The sequence below is a fragment of the Phodopus roborovskii genome, unplaced genomic scaffold, assembly GCF_943737965.1.
Source record: "Phodopus roborovskii unplaced genomic scaffold, PHOROB, whole genome shotgun sequence".
NCBI classification, from domain to species: Eukaryota; Metazoa; Chordata; class Mammalia; order Rodentia; family Cricetidae; genus Phodopus; species Phodopus roborovskii.
This window is the reverse complement of record NW_026126416.1, coordinates 28,849,998-28,871,997: the sequence shown is the minus strand read 5'-3', so window position 1 is coordinate 28,871,997 and position 22,000 is coordinate 28,849,998. Positions and strand designations below refer to the sequence as shown.

Below are 22,000 nucleotides of genomic sequence, written 5' to 3'. Positions count from 1 at the left end.
CAGGGCTGTAATAGTCTTTTGTATTCAGCATCTTCCTTTAGAAGAGGAAGAACTCAGGGTGTCATGACTGAGGAGGAGGTAAGGGGATGATGACAGTGAGAAGAAACAACTTAGACCTCTGTGAATGGAATGGAAGGAAGGAAAGAGGATGTAGTTGCAGGACCTGAAGTATGGGAGTTTTTGTTCTTTTAATGAGATGAGAGTTGAGACAAATATGAACACTGACTTTTAGTCAGTTGTAAACCAAAAGTCATGTTATATGAGAGACAGGTAGAGAAAGGAGCAAACGGGGTATGTGAGACTATGGTCTTTCTGTTCAAGGAAAGACTGAAGCTGAACGGTCTGGGGAGAAAACTCAGTGGGCAAAGTGCTATTACACAGACCTGAATTCAGATCCCCTTAACTTGTGCAAAAGCTGGGCATGACAACATACATCTCTACCCCAATGCTGAGGTGACTGGGGAATGGGGGCACTGCAGGCTTATTATCAAGGAAAACACATAATACTAGCCTCTGGCCTCATGCATATTGGCACACTCCACTCAGATACACAGATTCCCAGATGAATGCATAGTACATCTGCTTGTGCCTATGTGCACATGCAGCAGGCACATATGCCATGTGAAGAAAAGACTTCGGAAGTTGGCTATAAAGAACACAGGAAAGTCGTGCATCTTGGAATGAGGCAAGGTACTGAAGATGCTTCGTTGTCTGACTTGGTTATTTTGTTGAGGGCAGAAAGGAGGGTTATGTGGACTGTCGGTTGTAACTAGAAAGGATGCCATGTCTTTGAGGCAAATCAGAAAGTTTAAGTTTGTTATAACAGAGTCAAGTTTAGAAAACAAACCAGGATCTCCTTGGAGTCTCAAACTGTAATTAGTGATCAAGAACTTTGTTCATTGTGGCTGAATCAAAGTAAATGTTCCATGCTGTAGGGTAGATATGGAGATTAGTGGCTACTTGTCCAGGATAGGGCCCTCGCAAGAAGGTTCTTGCAGACAGTGGAGTCTGGAGCATCTTTAGACACATTCAAGAACTGCATGACCTTTAATTACAATGTCTGAGAGGAATGTTGAGACTGGAGAGGAAAGAGCAGTTAGTGGGCTAAAGGTTCCAATGAGAAGAATAAGCAGCAAGAATGAAATTAAGGAAGCAAGCAGACTGGGAAGGCAGAAAAGATTTGGATCCAACCGAGCCAAGCTTGACTTTTGACTTAAGTTTCTGAGGAGGAGTCACAGGGTGGACTCATGAGTGAGGCAGCCACTAAAATCTTTGGAAAGCTCTACAAACTAAGATGTTATCAGACAAAATGGAAGGAAAGCAGGAGGTGAACCTTAGTAAGAAAAACCACAGCTTGAGGGCCAGAAGAGTCATTAGGAAGCCAGAAGAAGATAAGTCAGCTTCTAGAAAGGCTGCTGGAGTGCTTCTCTTTGAGCCAAGGTGGCTGAGGGACACAGGTAGGGAAGGGACTGGAAACCAATGGGGAGGGGCTGGATTCATTGCATTCTTTCTTGGATGCCAAAGGGCTTTCAGAAGGCCAGAGACTAGGTTCTCGCTTCTTTATCTGGGAGTCATGGATTTCAAATCTATACTATTTTATAAATATAGAAAGGGATTGCTTTGACTCCTGGGTAAACGCTTGGGCCTAACCCCCTCCCCCCTTTTGTTTGGGTGTGCTAACAGAAAATTTCTTAAGATTTTGTTTGTATAAAACATTCTTGTTTTTTTTTTTTTTTTTTAAAGAAACAACAACAAAAAACTACCCTGCTGCTTACAGAAGTCTATGCTGGAAATGTATTTTATTTGAACACTTTTTTAAAAATGTCATTCTATGATCTACTGCCTTCCATCATTTCTAATGATAAGTCAGCTGTCGGGACCACGCTTGTTCTTTGGAAGGAAATGCGTCTTTTTTAGCTTTGAATGATTTTTTAAGTTGTCTTTGTTTTCAGTATCTGCAGTATAACATGTGTAAGTATGATTTTTCTTTTTGTTTAGAAGTTCTTAGAGTTTTTATTAATGGGTAGCTTACAGTCTTTTGTCAATTTTGGAAAAAATACTGACACTATTTTGTTAAATATTCCTTCTGATGTTTTTCTCTCTAAATACCATGTGTTTTGTTTGTTTGTTTGTTTTTACTTTTCTGATTTGCTTTTTCCAGTGTTTCATCTCTCCATATTTCTGTCTGATAACCAATCCTTTACTAACTACAGTTAAGAAGTTTTAGTTACATATTGATTTTACTGTATAATTTCCACTTGATTCTGCTTTATCAATTCTGGTTCTTTGGTGGAATTCCCTTTGCCATCTTTATCCTTAGATAAAATCTGCCAGGTTTGTTGTTAGTTTGTTTGTTTATTTGTTTGTTTTGAGACAGGCTCTCACTTGTTGCCCTGACTAGCTTATAATTCTTAAGTAGACCAGACTTGCCTTACATCATAGAGTCCACCTGTATCTGTCTTTCAAACACCATTATTTTTTGAGCATATGCTTGATAACTCTAATGTATAGTTTATCCATAGACCTAGATTTGCTATTTTGTCTCCACATAAGGTTGGAATGTGCAGTAATGGGTGTTCAATACTGAACATTGTGTAAAAGTTATCGTTAGGGGACTGGGTAATGTGTTATTTATTATCTGTTGTGTGACAAAATTTTTCCTGGGCAAATGAAACACACTTCTCTTCTCACCCCAGATAGGGAACCTACAGTAGACCAAAGTATGGTTAGCTCCAAAGTCCAGATTGGTGAACCAATGAATTTTATTGTGGTTGCTTACAGGAATATGGGTGAGGGGTTGCTTCCTTACAGCAACATAAGTGACTCAAAGACAGTTGCATCACCAAAGCTCACACTAGCATGGGGGACAGCCTACAAAAGTTGGGAACCTGGAGCTCACTCCACAGCCTGCATTCAGCTCAACAGGTTGGAGAGTGTTTTTTCCAGGTTGCTCTAAACATTGTCCAGGCAGCTATTCTTGTTGGCGGCCAAGTCTTCCGTGCTGCTGTCCTCCTCTTGGTCTTCCTTGCAAAGGCCCTCTGCCTTCTCTGGCTGGGAGGAGGGCAGTGAATCTGGTCAGTTTCAGGGTATTCTGGAAGCTATGTTGTTGTTGACCTCCCTGCTTAAGGATTTCCCCTGCAGGATGGAATGGTTTAATCTCAAAGGAGTCTAGCACAAGATTGCCTTCTCTTTTCTTGAAAACAGATAGGATGGGAGAACTCCACAGCCATCAGTCTGGAGGTTAGACTGCTGAAGATTGGGCTGGGTGGATTGAAGCTTTGCTCTCCCGTTTCTCCACTTTCCTGTGAGACCGCTTTTCTGGGCTATAAGTGATGGCTTTTTGATATTTAGTGGTTGCAGTCTTTGATACATATTACCCTTCAGGCTGTCAAGAACATTGTTTTTCTTTCTAGTTGTGTTCTCGTTTGTATAGACCTTAAAAATTAGCTATCCCATAGGGTAAAACTCAGGTGTGACTGTGGAGTTCAGTCCCTGCACCTGTCTTCTCTTGTGGACGCTGCCACTCAGCCACTGGGTTTCCAGCAGCTGGGAGCTCGTTTTAAGAGCTTGATTTTTGGTTTTGGTTTTGTGTTTTTGACTCAATGGCAATATAGCCACCAAATGTCTGTATTTGTGTATCACTGCTCTCTAGCTAGACAGAGTGACCCCACCAAGGATGCTCTCTCTATGAGCTTACTCTGTGGAGGTATCAGCATTTATGGAACTGGACCTTGTCCTGCAGGAAAACCCCATCGTTGTGGCAATGCCACCACATCAGGATTTTAAAATGGTCCTACCTAAAGGGAGAAAGGGGATTGATTGCCTTCGCATTTTGGTTGCCTAATGAGATGAAACAGTGAATCGTAATAGTTACTAAAAACCTACTAGAATTTTGCTGTCGATCAGGTAGTGTTAGATGTCATCTATGGGTTATTTCATCTAACCCCCAGAAGGACCAATGAGATGGTAAAGACAGTAGCTCCTATTTTACATTTGGTAAAATAAGTCAAATTCAGAGCCAGGAAGTAGATGTCACAGGCAAATGTCAGCTTTTTCTAGCCTGCAGTCTGCATCCTCTCCAGCATTTCGTCTGACTTGTCACCTGACTAGTGTCCTGATTCCTGAGCCCTAGCATGACAGACATGGAGTAACACATCTCTAATTCCAGCAGATAGGAGACTAAGCTGTGAAGCCAGCTGGATAACTTAGTGAGCTCAAAGCTAGCCTAGGACACATAGTGACACTGTGTCTCAAAAATCTTAATAACTTGAAGGATTTCTACATAGATCATTCTCCTATATAGTACATTTTTCGAATGGACATCCAGATGCTTTCTGCATGCACACCCCCAATACACACAACCCTCTTCTTTGCTAAATGTATAATAACAAATACCATGTATATAGCATCAACAGTACTGCTGTAAAATTGTATCGTTATTCTTGTTAATAAAGCTTTCTTCCTGGGCAGAAAGCGTGTTGTGGGACTTGATTTTTGAAGGATTAGGTTGGCCTAGGGCAGAGTTTGGGGAGAAGTGCTCCATGTGTCAGATGTGGTTCTAAGGATGTAACAACTCAGCCATAGCTATGGGCTAGCTCTGAATCAGCATGACCTGGCTTAAGTTCTTGTGGATGAGCACTGCTTCCGATGCTGGGAAACACAGATGCTGCCTGGCTGGTGTGAGCCTGGCTGGTGTGAGCTGTGAAAGAAAGCCTCACAGAACTTCTGTTTTTATACATATCCTTCCCTTCTGTTTTTATACACATCCTTCTACATTCCTTTAGGAGCAATGAGTATTTGAGGTCCTTTTTCGTGATTCTGGGAAGAGCGAGCCAAGTGACTTTTTACCCAGAAGATGCAGTTTGGGACTAGAGCCACAACCAAACTTGGTGCTTAGAGCATCATTAGTCTTTTTAGGGTGCTAGAATTGTCCGGGGTCTTGACAGTCAGAAAACATAAGGACCAAGAGTGGGAGAAGCTGCTTCAGAAGATGTGGCAAAGGGAATAAAGCGGTGTCTTCACAACTGAAAATATTCAAGGCAGAAATACTAGAACAAGTCAATACAGTCAAGGTTTTGGATTGGTAAAATTCCCAAGAGAATATGAGTAGCTATTAGCTGCAAAATTTATTCTAGACCCAGTCCTTTGGTATTTTTTAAATGGCCTTTTATTTGTAATTGCCATCAGTTCTTAGCACGGCTTTTCACCAGACCTTGTTTGGACTCTTGTGGTCAACCTGGCTGTGCACAGTGTTAACTATGCTCAGACTCTATAGGCATTTATTCATTTTTTTACCCTGAAGAGAAGAGATGCTAGTTCCATGTTTTATAGATAAGGAGGCTAATTCTCCTGGACCTTGAAGGCCAATTCCCCGGGGTCAGTTGGCCAGCCATGGTAGAATTCCACCCAGTCACAGGCTTGAGTACCAGAGTGGGACTGTCATTATTTTCATTCACCCATAGTTTTTGGAAAACAATTTTATTTATTAACTTACTGCTGGATTCATTATCTATTAACAAAGATTTTATTAAAACATAATTCTTTCCATATAAAACTAGGCCTGTTTTTAAACTACAGTTTTACTCATATATGAATATTTTTACTCATGTATGGCTTACACTTTAGTTCAAATTAAACAGTGTGCTGTGCATATTCACATTTTTTAATTTATTGAGTGATTGTATTCTTCAGAATTTGAGATGGCTACTAATAATTTGCCCCACTGTTCTTAGGGATACAGAGGGAGGCTTTTTTTTTTTTGGGTCACTGAAAGTGACAGCTTTGGTTGTTAAAAGACAGCCCTGCTGAAAAGCCACACCGTTGGAATCTCACAGAAGTGCCTCTCCCACTGGCCCAGAAAACCCAATTTATTTTATCAATGAGTTGCTAACATTTACAGATCTTTTAACTCTGTTCTGTTTTCACGGTTTTATTGGGATATTGATCTACAGTAACTGTACATATTTAATGTGTGATTTAATATCTGTGAAACATAACTTCAATAAAAATGATGAATATAGCCCACTGCTCTCAAAAGTCTCTTTGTAATGCCATCTGTTTGAAGGAAAAATACCCATTTATTTTCTCAGTCCAGTTTGGAGCACAGAGTCTGGTCAGGGACTCAGCTGACTGTCCTGGATTCCAGCCTTGCCCTCGAGGCACCATGAAAGTCAGAGTGAATTCAGTTTTTTTTTTACCAACCTTTAGCTTTCCCATCTAACAAAGGAGGGTGTTAGAACTGATGGTCCTTAAGGCCTCCTACAGCTCAAATTCCAATAAAGCGAAGAGGACCCTGTACTTCGGACATTGGTTCTTGTCTGAATGGTTTTATGTTAGACTGTCAGTGTCCCTAGCAACTGAGTACCAGATGTCATACTCTGTCACCTTCTGCTTTATCGATCAGTTTTTATGAAATCGTCCTATTTCTTTTCAATCCCTTTCACCCTAGTGCAAGGTCACTAATCACTTTTTTCATGCTGGTTTTCAAAACACCTGTTTGAAGGTGTAGGACAGCGGCTTATTCGATGCTAGATATTTAGCAGCCCTTAACGCAAAAAGTCAGTGGCTGAGGGCAAAGTCGTCAGCTCTAGCTTTTCAAGGCACTTTGGGCCTTTTGAGGGAGGAAGAGACGTGTTGTATCTATGTGTTTCAGGACTAGGGGAAGGATGCAAATTGGAGTTTAATTAAAATTCTGATCCCTACTTTGCCTACTTCCTTGCCAAGTCAGCAGCCAACACTTCTGTTTGTGGTTCTGGTGATTTTGCTGCGATGACACAGAATTGCCTCCCATATTCTGGCAAATGAACCTAAAGTATCAATATGCTTACTAGGTGCTTTAGCCGGGCCCAGCTTGAAGCTGCCTTCTGTCTGTTCTTGGAGGTACCTGTCTGTTACTGCCAGGTGTCTTGGTAAATAGGAAGCTATGGAAAGAGGTGGGCAAAAATTACAATCATCTACAAATGAGAGACCAATTTTACCATAGCTTAAAGGTCTTTCCATGCTTTTGTCTTCCAGGTAGCTAGGCGGGATTTCTGAGGAGGGCCCTCAGATTTCTTCTTGGCCAACCATGAGGTTTTTTCTGCTTTGTTTCTGCGTGCTGTTCCTCCTGGTCTCCAGGTTACGGGCAGTCAGCTTCCCTGAAGACGACGAGCCCCTTAACACTGTTGATTATCACTGTAAGTCACCCAAAGCCATGTTGTTATTTACAAAGGAAGCTTTATATATGTTTTGTTCTATGTATATTCATTTTCAGCACCAGAGACCAATTTTCATATGTCTTTACAATGTTTTCACATTAAATCATTTGCATTCCTTTCCTTGGCTGTGCAGAAACAGAGCCAGTTCTGTTGCATACATAGAAATTACATATTTTCAGTAAAAAAGAAAAAGACCATTTGCTGACATTCTCCATCTTTTACTAATTTATATTCAAGACCTTAAGAGAGGAATTTAGTTAAAACCCTTCCTACAAGTACTATATACAGCTAATCAATGCTATCTATTGATTCTTCAGCTCTGTAATCCTGACTGATAGTTTAGCCCATTTTTACTTGCAGATTCAAGGCAATATCCGGTTTTTAGAGGACGCCCTTCAGGCAACGAATCCCAGCATAGGCTGGACTTTCAGCTGATGTTGAAAATTCGAGACACACTTTATATTGCTGGCAGGTAATTTTCCTTCCGTTGGTTTATTAGATTAAAATTCTTTTCTCTTGTGGTGCTTGCATGAATGTGTCTAGTTCATGAAAAACTAATATGTGATTGTGATCAAGAATTGCAAGTAGCCAAAAATACTCTCCATGAAGAGCATGCTGGGTACCAGGTACAGAATACAGAGCTACAGCCCTCTGTGACACATCCAGAAATCACACTTCATTCTTTTGTCCTAAAGCAGCAGGGGGGGGGGATCATTCTTTATTCTTTTCTAACTTAGAATTATTCAAGCAAATATCAGAAATATACCCATGCTAATACTCAGTCATTTTACTCTAAGCCTGGAGGGAAGGTCATCCTTTGCTCCTTGACTGTGGTGATTCACGGACAGTATCTCCCTAATGAAAAAGTACTCTTTGTTAACTCCGTTCAAGTCAGAAGAGCCTGATCATCCTCCAAGAACAGTAATGGCAGAGCTGTAAAGATGACATAAGAAACAGCTTAGCATTTATGCATTCACGTGATATGACTTACTGCCTTGTTTCCAACAGAGATCAAGTCTATACAGTGAACTTAAATGAAATCCCCAAAACAGAGGTCATACCAAGCAAGGTGAGCCGCTAGCCACAGAGGACAAATGTGTTCACACTCCCTCTGAGCTTCAGTAATGCCCGCTCCAAATGTGCATCCTTTTAAAACTGAACTTTGATTTTACTTGATTAATCTAGAAGCTGACATGGAGGTCCAGACAACAGGATCGAGAAAATTGTGCTATGAAAGGCAAGCATAAAGTGAGTGCAGCGGATGGGTGCCTGCTGTGTCCCCTCTTTGTAGGCTTGTCACCATAACATCAGCATAGGAGATGTCTGAGAGTCTGTAATTGTTTTTCCTTTAGGATGAGTGCCACAACTTCATCAAAGTATTTGTTCCAAGAAATGATGAGATGGTTTTCGTCTGTGGTACCAATGCTTTCAACCCAATGTGTAGATACTACAGGGTAAGTATGTTTTATATGATGAATATTTTCCCTTCAACTGTATTTTCTTTCACTGGTTTGCTATTAGAGTTGAATCTTCTCTGCTGTAACCCAACGATTTGTTTTTATCTCTCATGTTATAAGAGAAAACAGAACAGAATCCCTCAAATAGAATTTCAATATAAATAAAGCAATATTGCCTTCAAACAAGTACATTGAACAGATGTGACACCTGCTATTTTCCTTTTTTTTTTTTATCTCTCTCTCTCTCTCTTGCAGTTGAATACCTTAGAGTATGATGGGGAAGAAATTAGCGGCCTGGCACGATGCCCATTTGATGCCAGACAAACCAATGTTGCCCTCTTTGCCGGTAAGAAGCTGTGGTATATTGAATATCAATGATTAATGACACTGAAGATACAAAAGCATTTAAAGAAAGAAAAAGGCTCATGCTTTGGATAGATAGTTTGACATAAGCATTTCAAAGGCTTCAAAAGCCTAAAAAACAAATTTTTAGGAAGAATATATGAAAACAAACAAACAAAAAAATAAACAGGAGTATCTCATTGACTGGGGTAAGTATTCTCACACCTGGCTTGTCATTAACTAAGCCACTGACCCCGAACATTGTTTAATTTTTGGTTCTTAGGTCCCTCATCTGTAAAATCAGGTAATACCATAGGACAGCCAGTTAAAGGTTGAGGGTGAGCACAGATATAGTTTATTGCATAGATATTGGTGACAGGTGAAACCCTGCAGAAGGTAGCCTAGCTAACATACCATAGGTAATTATGGTTATTTTACTAAATGATAACTTTGGTTTCAGATGGGAAACTGTATTCTGCCACAGTGGCTGATTTCCTGGCCAGTGATGCTGTCATTTATAGAAGCATGGGTGATGGATCTGCCCTTCGCACAATAAAATATGATTCCAAATGGATCAAAGGTACCTATGAGGGGCAATGCCATTGGGTTTGGGGGGATGGTTACAAGGCTTTAAGTGGGAATAGCTGAGGCCACCAGGAAGTTCAGGGTGTGACTTTGAATTGTTCATCTAGAGTAAGCATGTGGTGTTTTGCTTATGAATGGGGCACTGACAGGAAATGGTCAGCCAAGCAGACATGTCAGGGAATAAGTTCATCCAAGCAGTTATGCAAGTGGTCAAAGCAAAACCCAAGAACTAAGGACCTTGTGTAATGTGGCAGTTTGTCTAACTCCAAATGCACACAATAATACCTTCCCAGGCTCATCACCTATGCTAGAACATTAGTAGTGAGGACAGATAAACTCACATTTATAAAGTCATTTTGTTCTTTAGATTCTGAAAAAAAAATTTTTTTATCTCAATATGAGATTTTCTTCCCAGTTAATAGGTTAATGAATAAATCTGTTGAAACAAAGACCTTTGCTGTAGATCACTTCCCTGTGGGCCTTTTACAGTCCATTAGCTGACTTGAAAGACACAGGCTCCCTGAAGCTTGAACACACCCATATTGGGACTGCCTGAAATCGTTGCTCCAAGGGTAGTCATGCAACTGGGGTCTTAACACTAATTGAATCACCCTTTAAGAATGGTTTGTTTTCAATTTTCTTTCAGAACCACACTTTCTTCATGCCATAGAATATGGAAACTATGTCTATTTCTTCTTCAGAGAAATTGCTGTGGAGCATAATAACTTAGGCAAGGCAAGTATACATGCTTGATATACACTGTGGACTTAAACTGCGTGGAATCGCACCCCTTGGTAGAATGATGGGTGCTCTCCTGTCTTGTTTCAGAGTACTTGCTTCAGTGCAGAGAAAGCCAAGTAAGGGAACTGGGTTGCTGACTGTTCAGTTGACGTCTGGGAAACACCTCACAATGCCCAGAATGGGAACAGCTGCCTCCTCAGGCTTTCAAACGCTTTCATATTTTTCTTTCTATCACCATAGAAAGTGGAGGCTTCCTTTTCATTCTTTAGAAAGCTATTGATGGTGTCATCATTGCCAATGTCAAAAGCAGAATGGAGAATGGGAACCCTTCCTGTTCAATTTAGAGTGTTTCTATAGAAGCCCATGTACTCCTTAAGTACAGTAGTAGCCTCTTCTGTGACCACATTCAAGGACCGCACATTTTATTAATAATATGAGAAGTAATGGAAAAAGTTAGAGACAGAAGTACAGACATGATTTTCATTCAGTAAGGAAGATGGATAGCTCATGTCTCGGGGAGCATGTTTGGCAGTGTGGGAAAAACATCTTCAGTACATTCTTACTTTGTGGAAGCCCAGTGAGGGGGAAACTTGTTGTGAGCCAGACATCTATTTTGTTTGTTTGGGTTTGGTTTTATCCCTGCCTTAAGAAGCAGCATTTTGCTGTGCTCATAACCTCATCCATCGCTTGGCTTTTGTCTCCCGGCAGGCTGTGTATTCCCGCGTGGCTCGCATTTGTAAAAACGACATGGGTGGCTCTCAGCGGGTCCTGGAGAAACATTGGACTTCCTTCCTGAAGGCTCGACTTAACTGCTCTGTCCCTGGGGATTCCTTTTTCTACTTCGACGTTCTGCAGTCCATCACAGACATAATCCAGATCAACGGGGTCCCCACTGTGATTGGGGTCTTCACCACGCAGCTCAACAGGTGGGAACAAGAGGACCCTGGTCCTCCCAGAGGTCCTTTGTACTCCTTGTTAGAACCTGGCATGGCCCCCATTGTCAGCCTCTTCCTCACAATTTACTCATTTTTCAGCATTCCTGGTTCTGCAGTCTGTGCCTTTAGCATGGACGACATTGAGAAAGTGTTCAAAGGACGGTTCAAAGAACAGAAAACCCCAGACTCTGTTTGGACAGCAGTTCCAGAAGACAAAGTACCAAAACCAAGGTAAAGAGAAGAGTCGAGAGGTTTTTGTATTGAACAAAACCACCGTGAACACTGGAACCATCTGTCATCTATCTATCCATCCTACTGCCCCACACAGTGTCCCTCTGAGGCAGCCCCAACAAAGCCAATAAGTGGTATAGTGTTATACTCTGCATGTAGATCTGTAGGGCCCATGGAATTCTGGAAGGTGATATTACTCCTCTGGCTTTGCTGTCATTCTTTTCTCTTGACCTATTTTCTATAGAATGCATGCGTACTCCTTCAATACAGTTAGTTATGTGAGAGAATGATTGAAGGTCACTGTTTTCATTTCAGGCCTGGCTGTTGTGCCAAACATGGCCTCGCAGAAGCTTACAAAACCTCCATCGACTTCCCAGATGAGACCCTGTCTTTCATCAAGTCCCATCCCCTAATGGATTCTGCTGTTCCACCCATTGCTGACGAGCCCTGGTTCACAAAGACACGGGTCAGGTGAGTCTATAGGTAGTCTCCATCTACTGCACAGTTCTCCAGTCACTGGCCTCCTGGTCTGACTTGCCTCTTTCCTCTGCTAGGTACAGGTTGACGGCCATCGAAGTGGACCATTCGGCAGGGCCCTTCCAGAACTACACAGTCATCTTTGTTGGCTCTGAAGCCGGTGTCGTGCTTAAAGTATTGGCAAAGACCAGTCCTTTCTCTTTGAATGACAGTGTATTGCTGGAAGAGATTGAAGCCTACAACCAAGCCAAGTAAGTCTGTTTGAGGAGAAATCTCTTCAGCTCTGCTCAAAAAATGCCTGGTGTGCATCTCATCTGGCCATTTCCTGTCAGACCTCTAAATTAGTGGTGCTTTTTACAGGTTCTGTTTGGGTTTCCTTTGTTATTTATCTTCCCGCTGAAATACCTTTTCATCCTTGTTTGTTTTTGTAAGCTTACAAGGGCAAGGAGGGTGAACAGCTGATGAGTTTAAAAATAAGTCAGCCCTTCTTTCTCACCTGTGAAAAATGAGAACATCTTAGCACCATCTTACCTTGCAGATCTATTTCGGGATGCTGTGTATGGCACAGTTGGTTGTAAGCGTGCACACAGAGTATACTTAGAGTTTAGCATTTTGTTCTAACCAGGGAACTGAGATTGTTGGGGCAATTCAAACACAAGAAGGAAGTGGGGGAAATAGAGCGCATGAGACAGCCACCCGAGGCCTCCAGTGTGGGAGGATTTAAACACATTAGCATAGCATCCATCTCTTTGTCTAGAATCCAACACACTCTTCCATTCCACCAGGAAAGCAATTTTTACCTTTGTCCAGTTTGAAATGCAACCAGCTAAGCAAAAGCATAGAACTGTATCCCATAATTATTATTTCTTAATTAGGCACTGGGCTTGCTTGGCTGCCAGATCACACCTCATGTGTAGTTGGTGCGGGTTTGACATCAATGCATGTCTTCAAAATGTGCCCACAAAATAGGTGCAGCGCTGAGAGTGAGGAGGACAGAAAGGTCGTCTCCTTACAGTTGGACAAAGATCACCACGCTTTATATGTGGCCTTCTCCAGCTGTGTTGTCCGCATCCCCCTCAGTCGTTGTGAGCGCTACGGATCCTGTAAAAAGTAAGCCCGCCTTTCTTTATTCCCTCCAGCTCTTGCAGTGGCATATCCCTCCCATGCTGTTAAGAAAATCCACATCACAGTTTGTTTTGGTTCTCTTCAGGTCTTGCATTGCATCACGTGACCCGTACTGTGGTTGGTTAAGCCAGGGAGTTTGTGAGAGAGTGACCCTAGGGATGCTGTAAGTACACTGGACCACCTGACCGTCTTCTCCCAGGGTATGAACACCTGAAAAAAAAAAAGTAAATTTCCAGTACACAGCTTTTCATTTCCTTCATTTCTTTTTCTGGTATGGGGAAAAGTTTTAAAAAAAGAAAAATCTAAAATTTGAAAGGGAAACAAGATTTAGACACAGGAACCCCTGAGGGCAGTGGATTTTGGAGAGAGAAGGTTTCGTTCTCAGACAATCCTCCATAAACTAACACGTAGTTCCTATAGCAAGTTTGTTGAATCGTCAGTGTATTCTCTCTGCTTACTGTCACTAACCAGTCTGTGTTCTTGGCTCTGTCCTGGTTGTCCCTTGTGTCCCTATGAAGGCTGTTAACTGAAGACTTCTTTGCTTTCCATAACCACAGCGCTGGAGGATATGAGCAAGATACAGAGTACGGCAACACGGCCCACCTAGGGGACTGCCATGGTAAGATAGACCCATCCCTTCCCGCCAGCTGCTTCTTTTGACTATGTTTGCACGCAAACATTATTTTACAACCAGCCTTTGTAATGACTCGGGACACATACCACCTAGCATTTAACTTAAACTTCCCAAAAGCTGAGCTGTTTGTTCATGGGGGTCCATTAGAAAAGGTTCTGAATCTTTCTTTTCCTTCACCATTTGAACTTTTGTAAAAACACAGTCTAGAGAAAGGCAGTCTAACCAGTAGACTTTTAATTTGTAGTCTTTCCTTTTGACTTTTTTCTATTACTTGGAATTCATAAACTTTTTGCTTTCTTTCAGTTACTTTTCACTGATTACTTGTTCCTTTAATCCCTTTAGAAAGTTTGCCTACTTCAACTACACCAGATTACAAAATATTTGGCGGTCCAACATCTGGTTAGTTTTTTTAATTTTTTTGAATTAACAATCTTTTCTTTCCTTCAGTTCAGCATTTTCAGCCCCTCTCCCCCTCCTTTTGCGCAGTTTGGCAGCCCTTCATTTTTCCGCTTTGACTCATAACCCCTGAAGGTCCTGAGAGTTGTCTTCTTACTCAGCCCTCCCATGTGTAGCATGTTAATGATTCATCATTGACCAAGGCACATCCCTAAGAAAAGTCAAATGGGTTGACGTACACTGCATTTCAGCTGCACGCCGGCCGCCCAGCTTCCTTCTCTCTCGACCCTTTGCATTGTGAATGCTCCCTCTGGCCATCTATACTCCATGGATGACGGATTGCATAATTTCCCCCTTCTCTTCCTACCTTTCATAAAATCAAGGAATGAAGAATACACATTTTTGAAAAATGTGTATTTCTAAGTTTTAAAGATCTTTTTTGAATGTTTTTGTGGCAATCCCGGGAATGTTGTGTTCTCAGTGGCGTGAAAGAAGCTTCAGTTGAATGAAGCTGGATTTTGTGCGACGATGTACGGTGGGGTCTCCACGCACATCTGTCTGTGTTTGTTTAGAAGTCTCTACCTGTAACTGTTGGATCAGTCTATACATATGCTTATGTATTCATGGAAGTCTAGGTTAAAGCTGGTAATAGATACAGAAAGGTTCAGCTGCTCTTTGGTATATGCTACTTCTAGGGCTTACATCAGATTCATCCCTCCGGGGGGTGGGGGTGGGGGTAGAAAAGGATGACCGATCTCATGTATCCCAGCATCCTTATTCAGTGTGTAGATGCCATTGCTTGTGCATGAGTTACTGCTAGCTCTTTGGAAGAAACTCCCCAGGCCTTCCGGAGAACACTACAAGGTTTGTGCTGCACTGTGGATGGAGGCTCAGTGCCATGAGACATCTACAGAGGCACTCAAGGCTGTGGAGGACCATAAAGGCCTCTTAGGCAGAACTGGTTTATCAGGTCCAAAATCAACAGTATGCTTGGACTTGACCAGGTATTTTCTAAATGTAATTCCATTGTAGCTTCTCCAGTGAAGGGAATGGTATAGAATCCAACCATTCACAAATGACTTCTGTACAATTCATATTACAAATCAATTAAATGATCCCCAAGAGCTGGAGAGATGCAGAGTTAGCCTGAGTTGGGACTCATGTTACCTTCCCATGAGGAGGCTTCAATTAGGAATGTTCAAGTATCTTTACTTTTGAGATATGCATAATATGTCTTTGCTGTCAACTTTCAGTTTTTATGCCTCTCTTACAAAAACAGGATTTGGTCTAGTTCCCCCCAACCCCCCACTCCAGGTGTGCTTTTATAAAATTGTAGGATAGGATTTCTCAGATCATTTACTTGACTTTAAAATGCAACAAAGCAATCAGAAAACACTTCTGACGATAGCCATGTTAATGGACATCTGTTTGCCACCACAGACATGGAGGTATCTTCATCTTCTGTTGCCACTGTGGCAAGTAGCCCAGAAATTACATCTAAAGTGGTTGATACCTGGAGACCTAAACTGACGAGCTCCCGGAAATTTGTAGTTCAAGATGACCCATACACTTCTGATTTTACTGATACTATATCAGGTATCCCAAAGGGTAAGGCCTGGCCAGGCACCTCATCTCTAACTGCATGGAAACCTGACTCCTAGCATGGCTCTCAGAGGTGAAACTCAGGACTGCAGGTGCCTTCCTCTAGCACTGCTGGCTACAGTGACTTTGCTGTCCTGTGGTTAAGTCTGAGTACATTCCTGCCCAAGACACAGCCCTTGAAACAGCCACTCAGACAATCTAATCTGTGTTGGTTTCTGCCTGGAGACACTGAGAGCCTGCTGAATATCAGAGAATTTTGAGGGTCACCCTCATGATATCAAAAAACAAAAACAAAAATAATAATAATAAAAAAAAAACCTCACAGATGGCAAATATCCTGTTACCAAAATTCTATCTAGGAGGCTTTCGCTGCCCCTTTTGTTCAATTGCAATGTAATGTGGAAAGGATTGTGAGGTGACAATTCACTCAAATGCCACAAGCAGAAAAGCATGACAAAGTACTTGTCCATAATTACTAGTTTCAGCACATAAAAGATGAAGTTTAAAAGCTGCCTGATGAATTTGCTTATTAGATTTACTACTCTAGAAAAAAAAAGTCTATCCCTTTGTATATAAACTTGTGGTATCAGGTTTCCAATCAGTTCTTACAGCATTGCCTTGTCTTTTATGTTTTACTTCTGTTGATTTTGTTTTTTATATTTTCATTGCAAACAGTTTTATAATCATCATTTCTGTTTTTTGATTACTTCAGTAATACCATTTCTTTGTTCTTTTTTTTTCCCTCCTGGTCTTTCACAATTCCATTAAATTCCATAACTTTAACAACTAATTTAAACCAACTAATATTTAAAGGCCTTACTACTATCTTAATGCCAGAGAACCCTCACAGTTGTCCTGACTCTAATTCTGGGATGGTTGCATGTGTAACGTATAACACACTTGGATACCTCTTAATCTAACATGGCCTTATCAATTCTTAGATGTCTGTGGTTGCATTAAAATTTCTGATAATTACAAACTAACTCACTCTTCACTTCCTAGGTCTAATTCAAGTATTCCTCAAATACCTCTAGATAATTTAATGATATTCTTAAGTTAACATATGGATTATTTTCTTACATGGTTCATTTTCCTTACATAGTAGATACTTCATGAATGTTTCATCCCAGGATGAAATTTCAAACCAGAACATGAAGGCAAAGGCACAAGTGTATATCTGTCCTTAACACCGACCAAGTACCTGCTTTTAGTTTAGACCGGTTACGCTTTTGTTCTAGTTAACACGACTGCATTAGCATAGCTATTTTAGTGTGATGTGTGGTTTTGCTAATTCAGACATTCCCTTAACCCCAGCTGCACCTCTTTAACCCTGGTTTAGGAATTAAGTGAGAGTCTTACGGTGAATGTTTTCTGAAATACTCTAACTCCGCTTTTTAGATAGAAACTTTTAAATTCCTAACAATTGCTTGAAAGAGATTGTGGAAAAGGAAAGAGAAATATCTGCCAGTGGAAGCTTAGAATCATGTTTACTTTTGCAGCAAGCATGTCTGTTACTGGAGATTGTGTTATGATTTCAGGGGCGTGGGTGGATACATGGGAAGTTTTGTGATCTACTTGATCCTTTAAGCGAGGTATATGGAGCCTCCGAAGGTAGTTTTGGTTCAGGGTAAGCTCTTATATTTACCGTGTTTTTGAAGGCACCTCCTTCAAAGTCTTCACATGTCTGTTGCAGGTGTGCGGTGGGAAGTCCAATCAGGAGACTCAAACCAGATGGTCCACATGAATGTCCTCATCACCTGTGTGTTTGCCGCTTTCGTCTTGGGCGCATTCATTGCAGGCGTGGCTGTGTACTGCTACCGAGACATGTTTGTTCGGAAGAACAGAAAGATGCATAAGGATGCGGAATCAGCCCAGTCGTGCACAGACTCCAGCGGAAGCTTCGCCAAGCTCAACGGTCTCTTTGACAGTCCCGTCAAGGAATACCAACAGAACATCGATTCTCCTAAACTCTATAGCAACCTGCTGACCAGTCGGAAGGAGCTGCCACCCAACGTGGATACAAAATCCATGGTCATGGACCACCGAGGCCAGCCTCCAGAGCTGGCTGCTCTCCCCACACCAGAGTCCACACCTGTACTCCATCAGAAGACCCTGCAGGCCATGAAGAGCCACTCTGACAAGGCCCACGGCCACGGTGCTTCCAGGAAAGAACATCCCCAGTTCTTTCCTTCTAGTCCTCCTCCCCACTCCCCATTAAGTCACGGGCATATCCCCAGCGCCATTGTTCTTCCAAACGCCACCCATGACTACAATACATCATTTTCAAACTCTAATGCTCACAAAGCCGAAAAGAAACTTCAAAACATCGACCACCCTCTTACAAAGTCATCCAGTAAGAGGGAGCACCGACGTTCTGTGGATTCCAGAAACACCCTTAATGATCTCCTAAAGCATCTAAATGACCCAAACAGTAACCCCAAAGCCATCATGGGAGAAATCCATATGGCCCATCAAACCCTCATGCTGGACCCAGTAGGATCTATGTCTGAGGTCCCACCTAAGGTCCCTAACAGGGAGGCATCTCTCTACTCCCCTCCTTCAACACTCCCCAGAAATAGTCCAACCAAGAGAGTAGATGTTCCCACCACTCCTGGGGTCCCAATGACATCTCTAGAAAGACAAAGGGGCTATCATAAAAATTCCTCCCAGAGGCACTCTATATCAGCTGTGCCTAAAAACTTAAACTCACCAAATGGTGTTTTGTTATCCAGACAGCAGAGTATGAACCGTGGAGGATACATGCCCACTCCCACAGGGGCGAAGGTGGACTATATTCAGGGAACACCTGTGAGTGTCCACCTGCAGCCTTCCCTGTCTAGACAGAGCAGCTACACCAGTAATGGCACCCTACCCAGGACGGGACTAAAGAGGACACCATCCTTAAAACCTGATGTGCCACCAAAGCCTTCCTTTGTTCCTCAAACCACACCTGTCAGACCACTGAACAAATACACTTACTAGGCCTCAAGTGTGCTATTCCTGTGTGGCTTTATCCTGTCCCTGTTGTTGAGAGGTCGCTGTGAGCAGTACCTCAAGACAAGATACCTGCTTGTATTTTAAGAGAAACAAGTAGCCAAAGAAACTCTGTAACTTTGGTAACATCAGAACTTGCCACATGTAGCTACTGCAGCAAGGCTTCTGTGTACTGGCCTGAAACAGAGGGAGGTACTGGTCATTCCATTTCTCTTGTTTGAAGCTGAAGGGGATGTGTAGCCTGGAAGGGCTCTCTTCACCAGTCTATAGAGCTGACACAGTACTCAGAAGACTGAACAAATACTTGAAAATGGGTTCAATTTAGACTGCCATTATGTGTGGTCTTCCCATTAAATGTGAACATTTTAATATGTATGCATTCACCTTGCCTCTTGCACAAATGTCAAAATGAAAAGATGGGAATGTCTCAAAACAAAATGAGCTTGTAGATTACCAAGCAGTTTGCTAAAAATTCAATCTTTGATCCAAACTGTAGCATTTTTTTTCAACATGTGGCACTGTTTTGTTTTTTGTTTTTTTCTGTTGTTGTTGTTGTTATTTTTTGTTTTTTGATGCCACCAACAAAACTGTTAGAGGTGTGTGTGTGTGTGTGTGTGTGTGTGTGTGTGTGTGTGTGTGTGTGTATAACTGAGACAGTTCTGTATCCATTAGGGTTTATTTAGGTGCCCATTGCATCTTTTTGTACTATGGAGTTGTTTACACTAAGCATGACTGAAGACAACTAACTTCCTCCCATACCAATCCATTGTGTTCAGCTCCAAGAAGGAAAGTCAAGGCTCCTTTGAGTGTCAAATGATTAACTTAACCTATGTGGTACCCAATGTCAGAATATTTAAGAGTTCTAAATAATCTTGTGCTGCTATTCATCAAAACTTCTATTCCAGCATTGCCAGCTTAAGAAGTTAGAGATATGAAGAGGTATTCTTGATATATCTACCAGTATTCAGTAGTAACATTTACCTGTCCACTGTGAATCGAAGCCGGAGGCACACTACTTAACTCTGGACACACTCATAAAGGTTTCTTTTGATTGTGTTATTTTATTTTACTTTCCATGTAGCAAACATTTTCTTCTGTTAACTCTTCCCTCCCCCAAGACAAAAAGAGAAAACCAAAACAGAGGACAAGAGAAAGATACAGAAAAGGAATTACAATTGGCTTCCCAGAGAGGGTCTGAAACCCCATCAGTGGTGGCACCCTGTCCTCTGTGTTTTGCTCTGAGGATTCTCTCCTGAGTCATGCAGGCAATGACAGTAAACTGTAAATACCACATGTGAGTTTACCTGGATCTGTGCATTTTGTGCCTTATTCATGAGAGTGGTAGAAGTTCTGCAATATGTTGAGTGTTTCACTATAGTGCACCATTTCCCATGTGCCAGTCATAAATGTTTTTCAGCCAGCACCTGAAGACTTCTTACAAAGTCATAAAGCAACCTTGAGCAATTTGTTGTCGAACACATACATACATACATACATACACACACACACACACACACACACACACACAAGAACCAGAAGCAGTACCCACCCTTGCCATGATAAACATTCCACCCCTGCTCTTCTGATAATGTGAAATCAGATGAGGGTTCCCAGGGAACATGGCACCTGTGGAAACCATGTCTAAAGTCATTTCTGTGTAGCTTGGCAGAGCCCACTGATGGCTGATGATGTGCGGTCTACTGACGACTTTGGTTAACCAACTGCCCATCACCCAGTCATTTACCCAACCTAATCTAGAAATTACCACAGCTGAGGAAGGCTCCTGACCCAGTCTGGGAAAGTTCAACCAGTATCTCGGGACAGTGCCAATGGTATGCATTACTTGGGGGAAGGAATGGGTGCAGAACACCAGATCATTTTTGTACAGGATGTAGAATACTGCTGGAGTTGGTCTTTTCATTCAAGAACATTCTTTTGGAAAAAACAATTCCCTGTGATTTCTTGGAAACTCAAAAGCTGAAACACCTGTTCTCAAACTACTTCAGGTTTGCAACTAAAATATTACAATTTAATCAATTAAACCAACCAACAATAAGCACTACACAGTCTGCCACCAACAACGTGTTTGCATTTACCTTACCAATATTAATCCCAGTGTGGTAACTCAGTGTGACCCCCGATAACATTTTGTAACATTGTGCTGCCTTAGAGTGTACTGTGAGTTCTATCAGTATTTATGTTGAAATTTCTAACATGGATTCTAGTCTCTATTCTGTTAATTTAATTTTAAGTGCTTTATCCATTTGTGCAAAGGTAAACACAGATTGTATCTTTTTTAATGGTACGGCATAAAAAAATAACCCTAAAGTGAAGTGGCTCTATACTGTTTTATAGAGTACTTTAACATGTATAGATATCTTGTAAACTTGTATTGTGGATGTGTAAATAATATGTACTTTGGGTTTTTAACACCGCATGTAAAGTCAAAATAAAATATCCAAGTCATTACATCCTGGCTTTTGACATTTAAGAGGTTTATACTGAATCATTTTTTTAATGTTACTCATGCTATATTTATTTCAAAATCTAGTAACACATTCTTATCAGAAATATTTGTTACCTGGTTACATTATGCTCCCACTTTCTCCTTGGAAGACTGCCGTTAAAGGCTGGAGCCTGAATCTAGACAAGTAGTCCAGAAAAGCACATGACTAATGGTCCCAAATCCGCAACCAAATACTGATCTTGTGCCTTGATCTAGTTCAGAAAGGACTTTAGAATCCACTCTGTGGGCTGGAGAGATCGCCAGGTGTGCAGACTGAAGAGTTTGAACCCTTTGAGCTTGGCACAGTAGCAATTCATAAGACCAATGTTCCTAACAGATAGGAAACAGAGACAGGAGACCCCCCCCAAAAAAAAACAGTCTAATGTAAAGCTGGGGTGAATGAGAGACCCTGTCTCAAACATGGCGGAAGATGAATCACCTGTACCCATGGTTGGCATATGATCTCCATACATGCACCATGGCATGCATGTACCTACACACAAATATGCAGACACAGACAAAAACACAGACAGACATATAACACAAAGAATTCATGGTTTATATTATCACATGAAAATGTAAGCATACTTTTAGTTCAGAATTGTAACTGGCAAACTCTTCTTGTTGTTGGGTTCATGGAAGGGCTGCACACATTGTGCAATAGATAAATTCCCCAAATATTAAAGTGGGAGGTAAAAGTAGGATTCTGTGGCACTTCCCTTAGCATGTAACTAGCTGGGAGTAGCTGGCACCGGCCCTTACGGATGCAGTGATAGTTG

The 22,000-nt window shown here is 41.6% G+C and overlaps 1 protein-coding gene across 14 annotated transcripts in view; it reads left to right on the top strand.

Annotated features, from left to right (window-relative positions):
• The window catches only part of Sema6d (semaphorin 6D), a 58,410-nt gene extending 37,226 nt beyond the window's left edge, over window positions 1–21,184 (top strand). For 4 of the 14 annotated variants that reach the window (XM_051183512.1, XM_051183511.1, XM_051183510.1 and 1 more), the window contains exons 2-19: window positions 7,015–7,175; window positions 7,557–7,668; window positions 8,205–8,265; window positions 8,382–8,444; window positions 8,549–8,650; window positions 8,909–8,999; window positions 9,456–9,575; window positions 10,227–10,315; window positions 11,030–11,247; window positions 11,356–11,487; window positions 11,803–11,958; window positions 12,042–12,215; window positions 12,934–13,074; window positions 13,175–13,252; window positions 13,608–13,708; window positions 14,066–14,122; window positions 15,560–15,727; window positions 17,415–21,184. In XM_051183512.1, coding sequence (XP_051039469.1) covers window positions 7,067–7,175; window positions 7,557–7,668; window positions 8,205–8,265; window positions 8,382–8,444; window positions 8,549–8,650; window positions 8,909–8,999; window positions 9,456–9,575; window positions 10,227–10,315; window positions 11,030–11,247; window positions 11,356–11,487; window positions 11,803–11,958; window positions 12,042–12,215; window positions 12,934–13,074; window positions 13,175–13,252; window positions 13,608–13,708; window positions 14,066–14,122; window positions 15,560–15,727; window positions 17,415–18,703 — 3,261 coding nt within the window. In that variant the 5' untranslated portion in view covers window positions 7,015–7,066 and the 3' untranslated portion in view covers window positions 18,704–21,184. The remainder of the gene's footprint in view (window positions 1–7,014; window positions 7,176–7,556; window positions 7,669–8,204; window positions 8,266–8,381; window positions 8,445–8,548; window positions 8,651–8,908; window positions 9,000–9,455; window positions 9,576–10,226; window positions 10,316–11,029; window positions 11,248–11,355; window positions 11,488–11,802; window positions 11,959–12,041; window positions 12,216–12,933; window positions 13,075–13,174; window positions 13,253–13,607; window positions 13,709–14,065; window positions 14,123–15,559; window positions 15,728–17,414) is intronic. The other 10 variants (XM_051183516.1, XM_051183515.1, XM_051183514.1 and 7 more) reach the window with 10 other exon arrangements.
• Window positions 21,185–22,000: the final 816 nt, after the last annotated feature.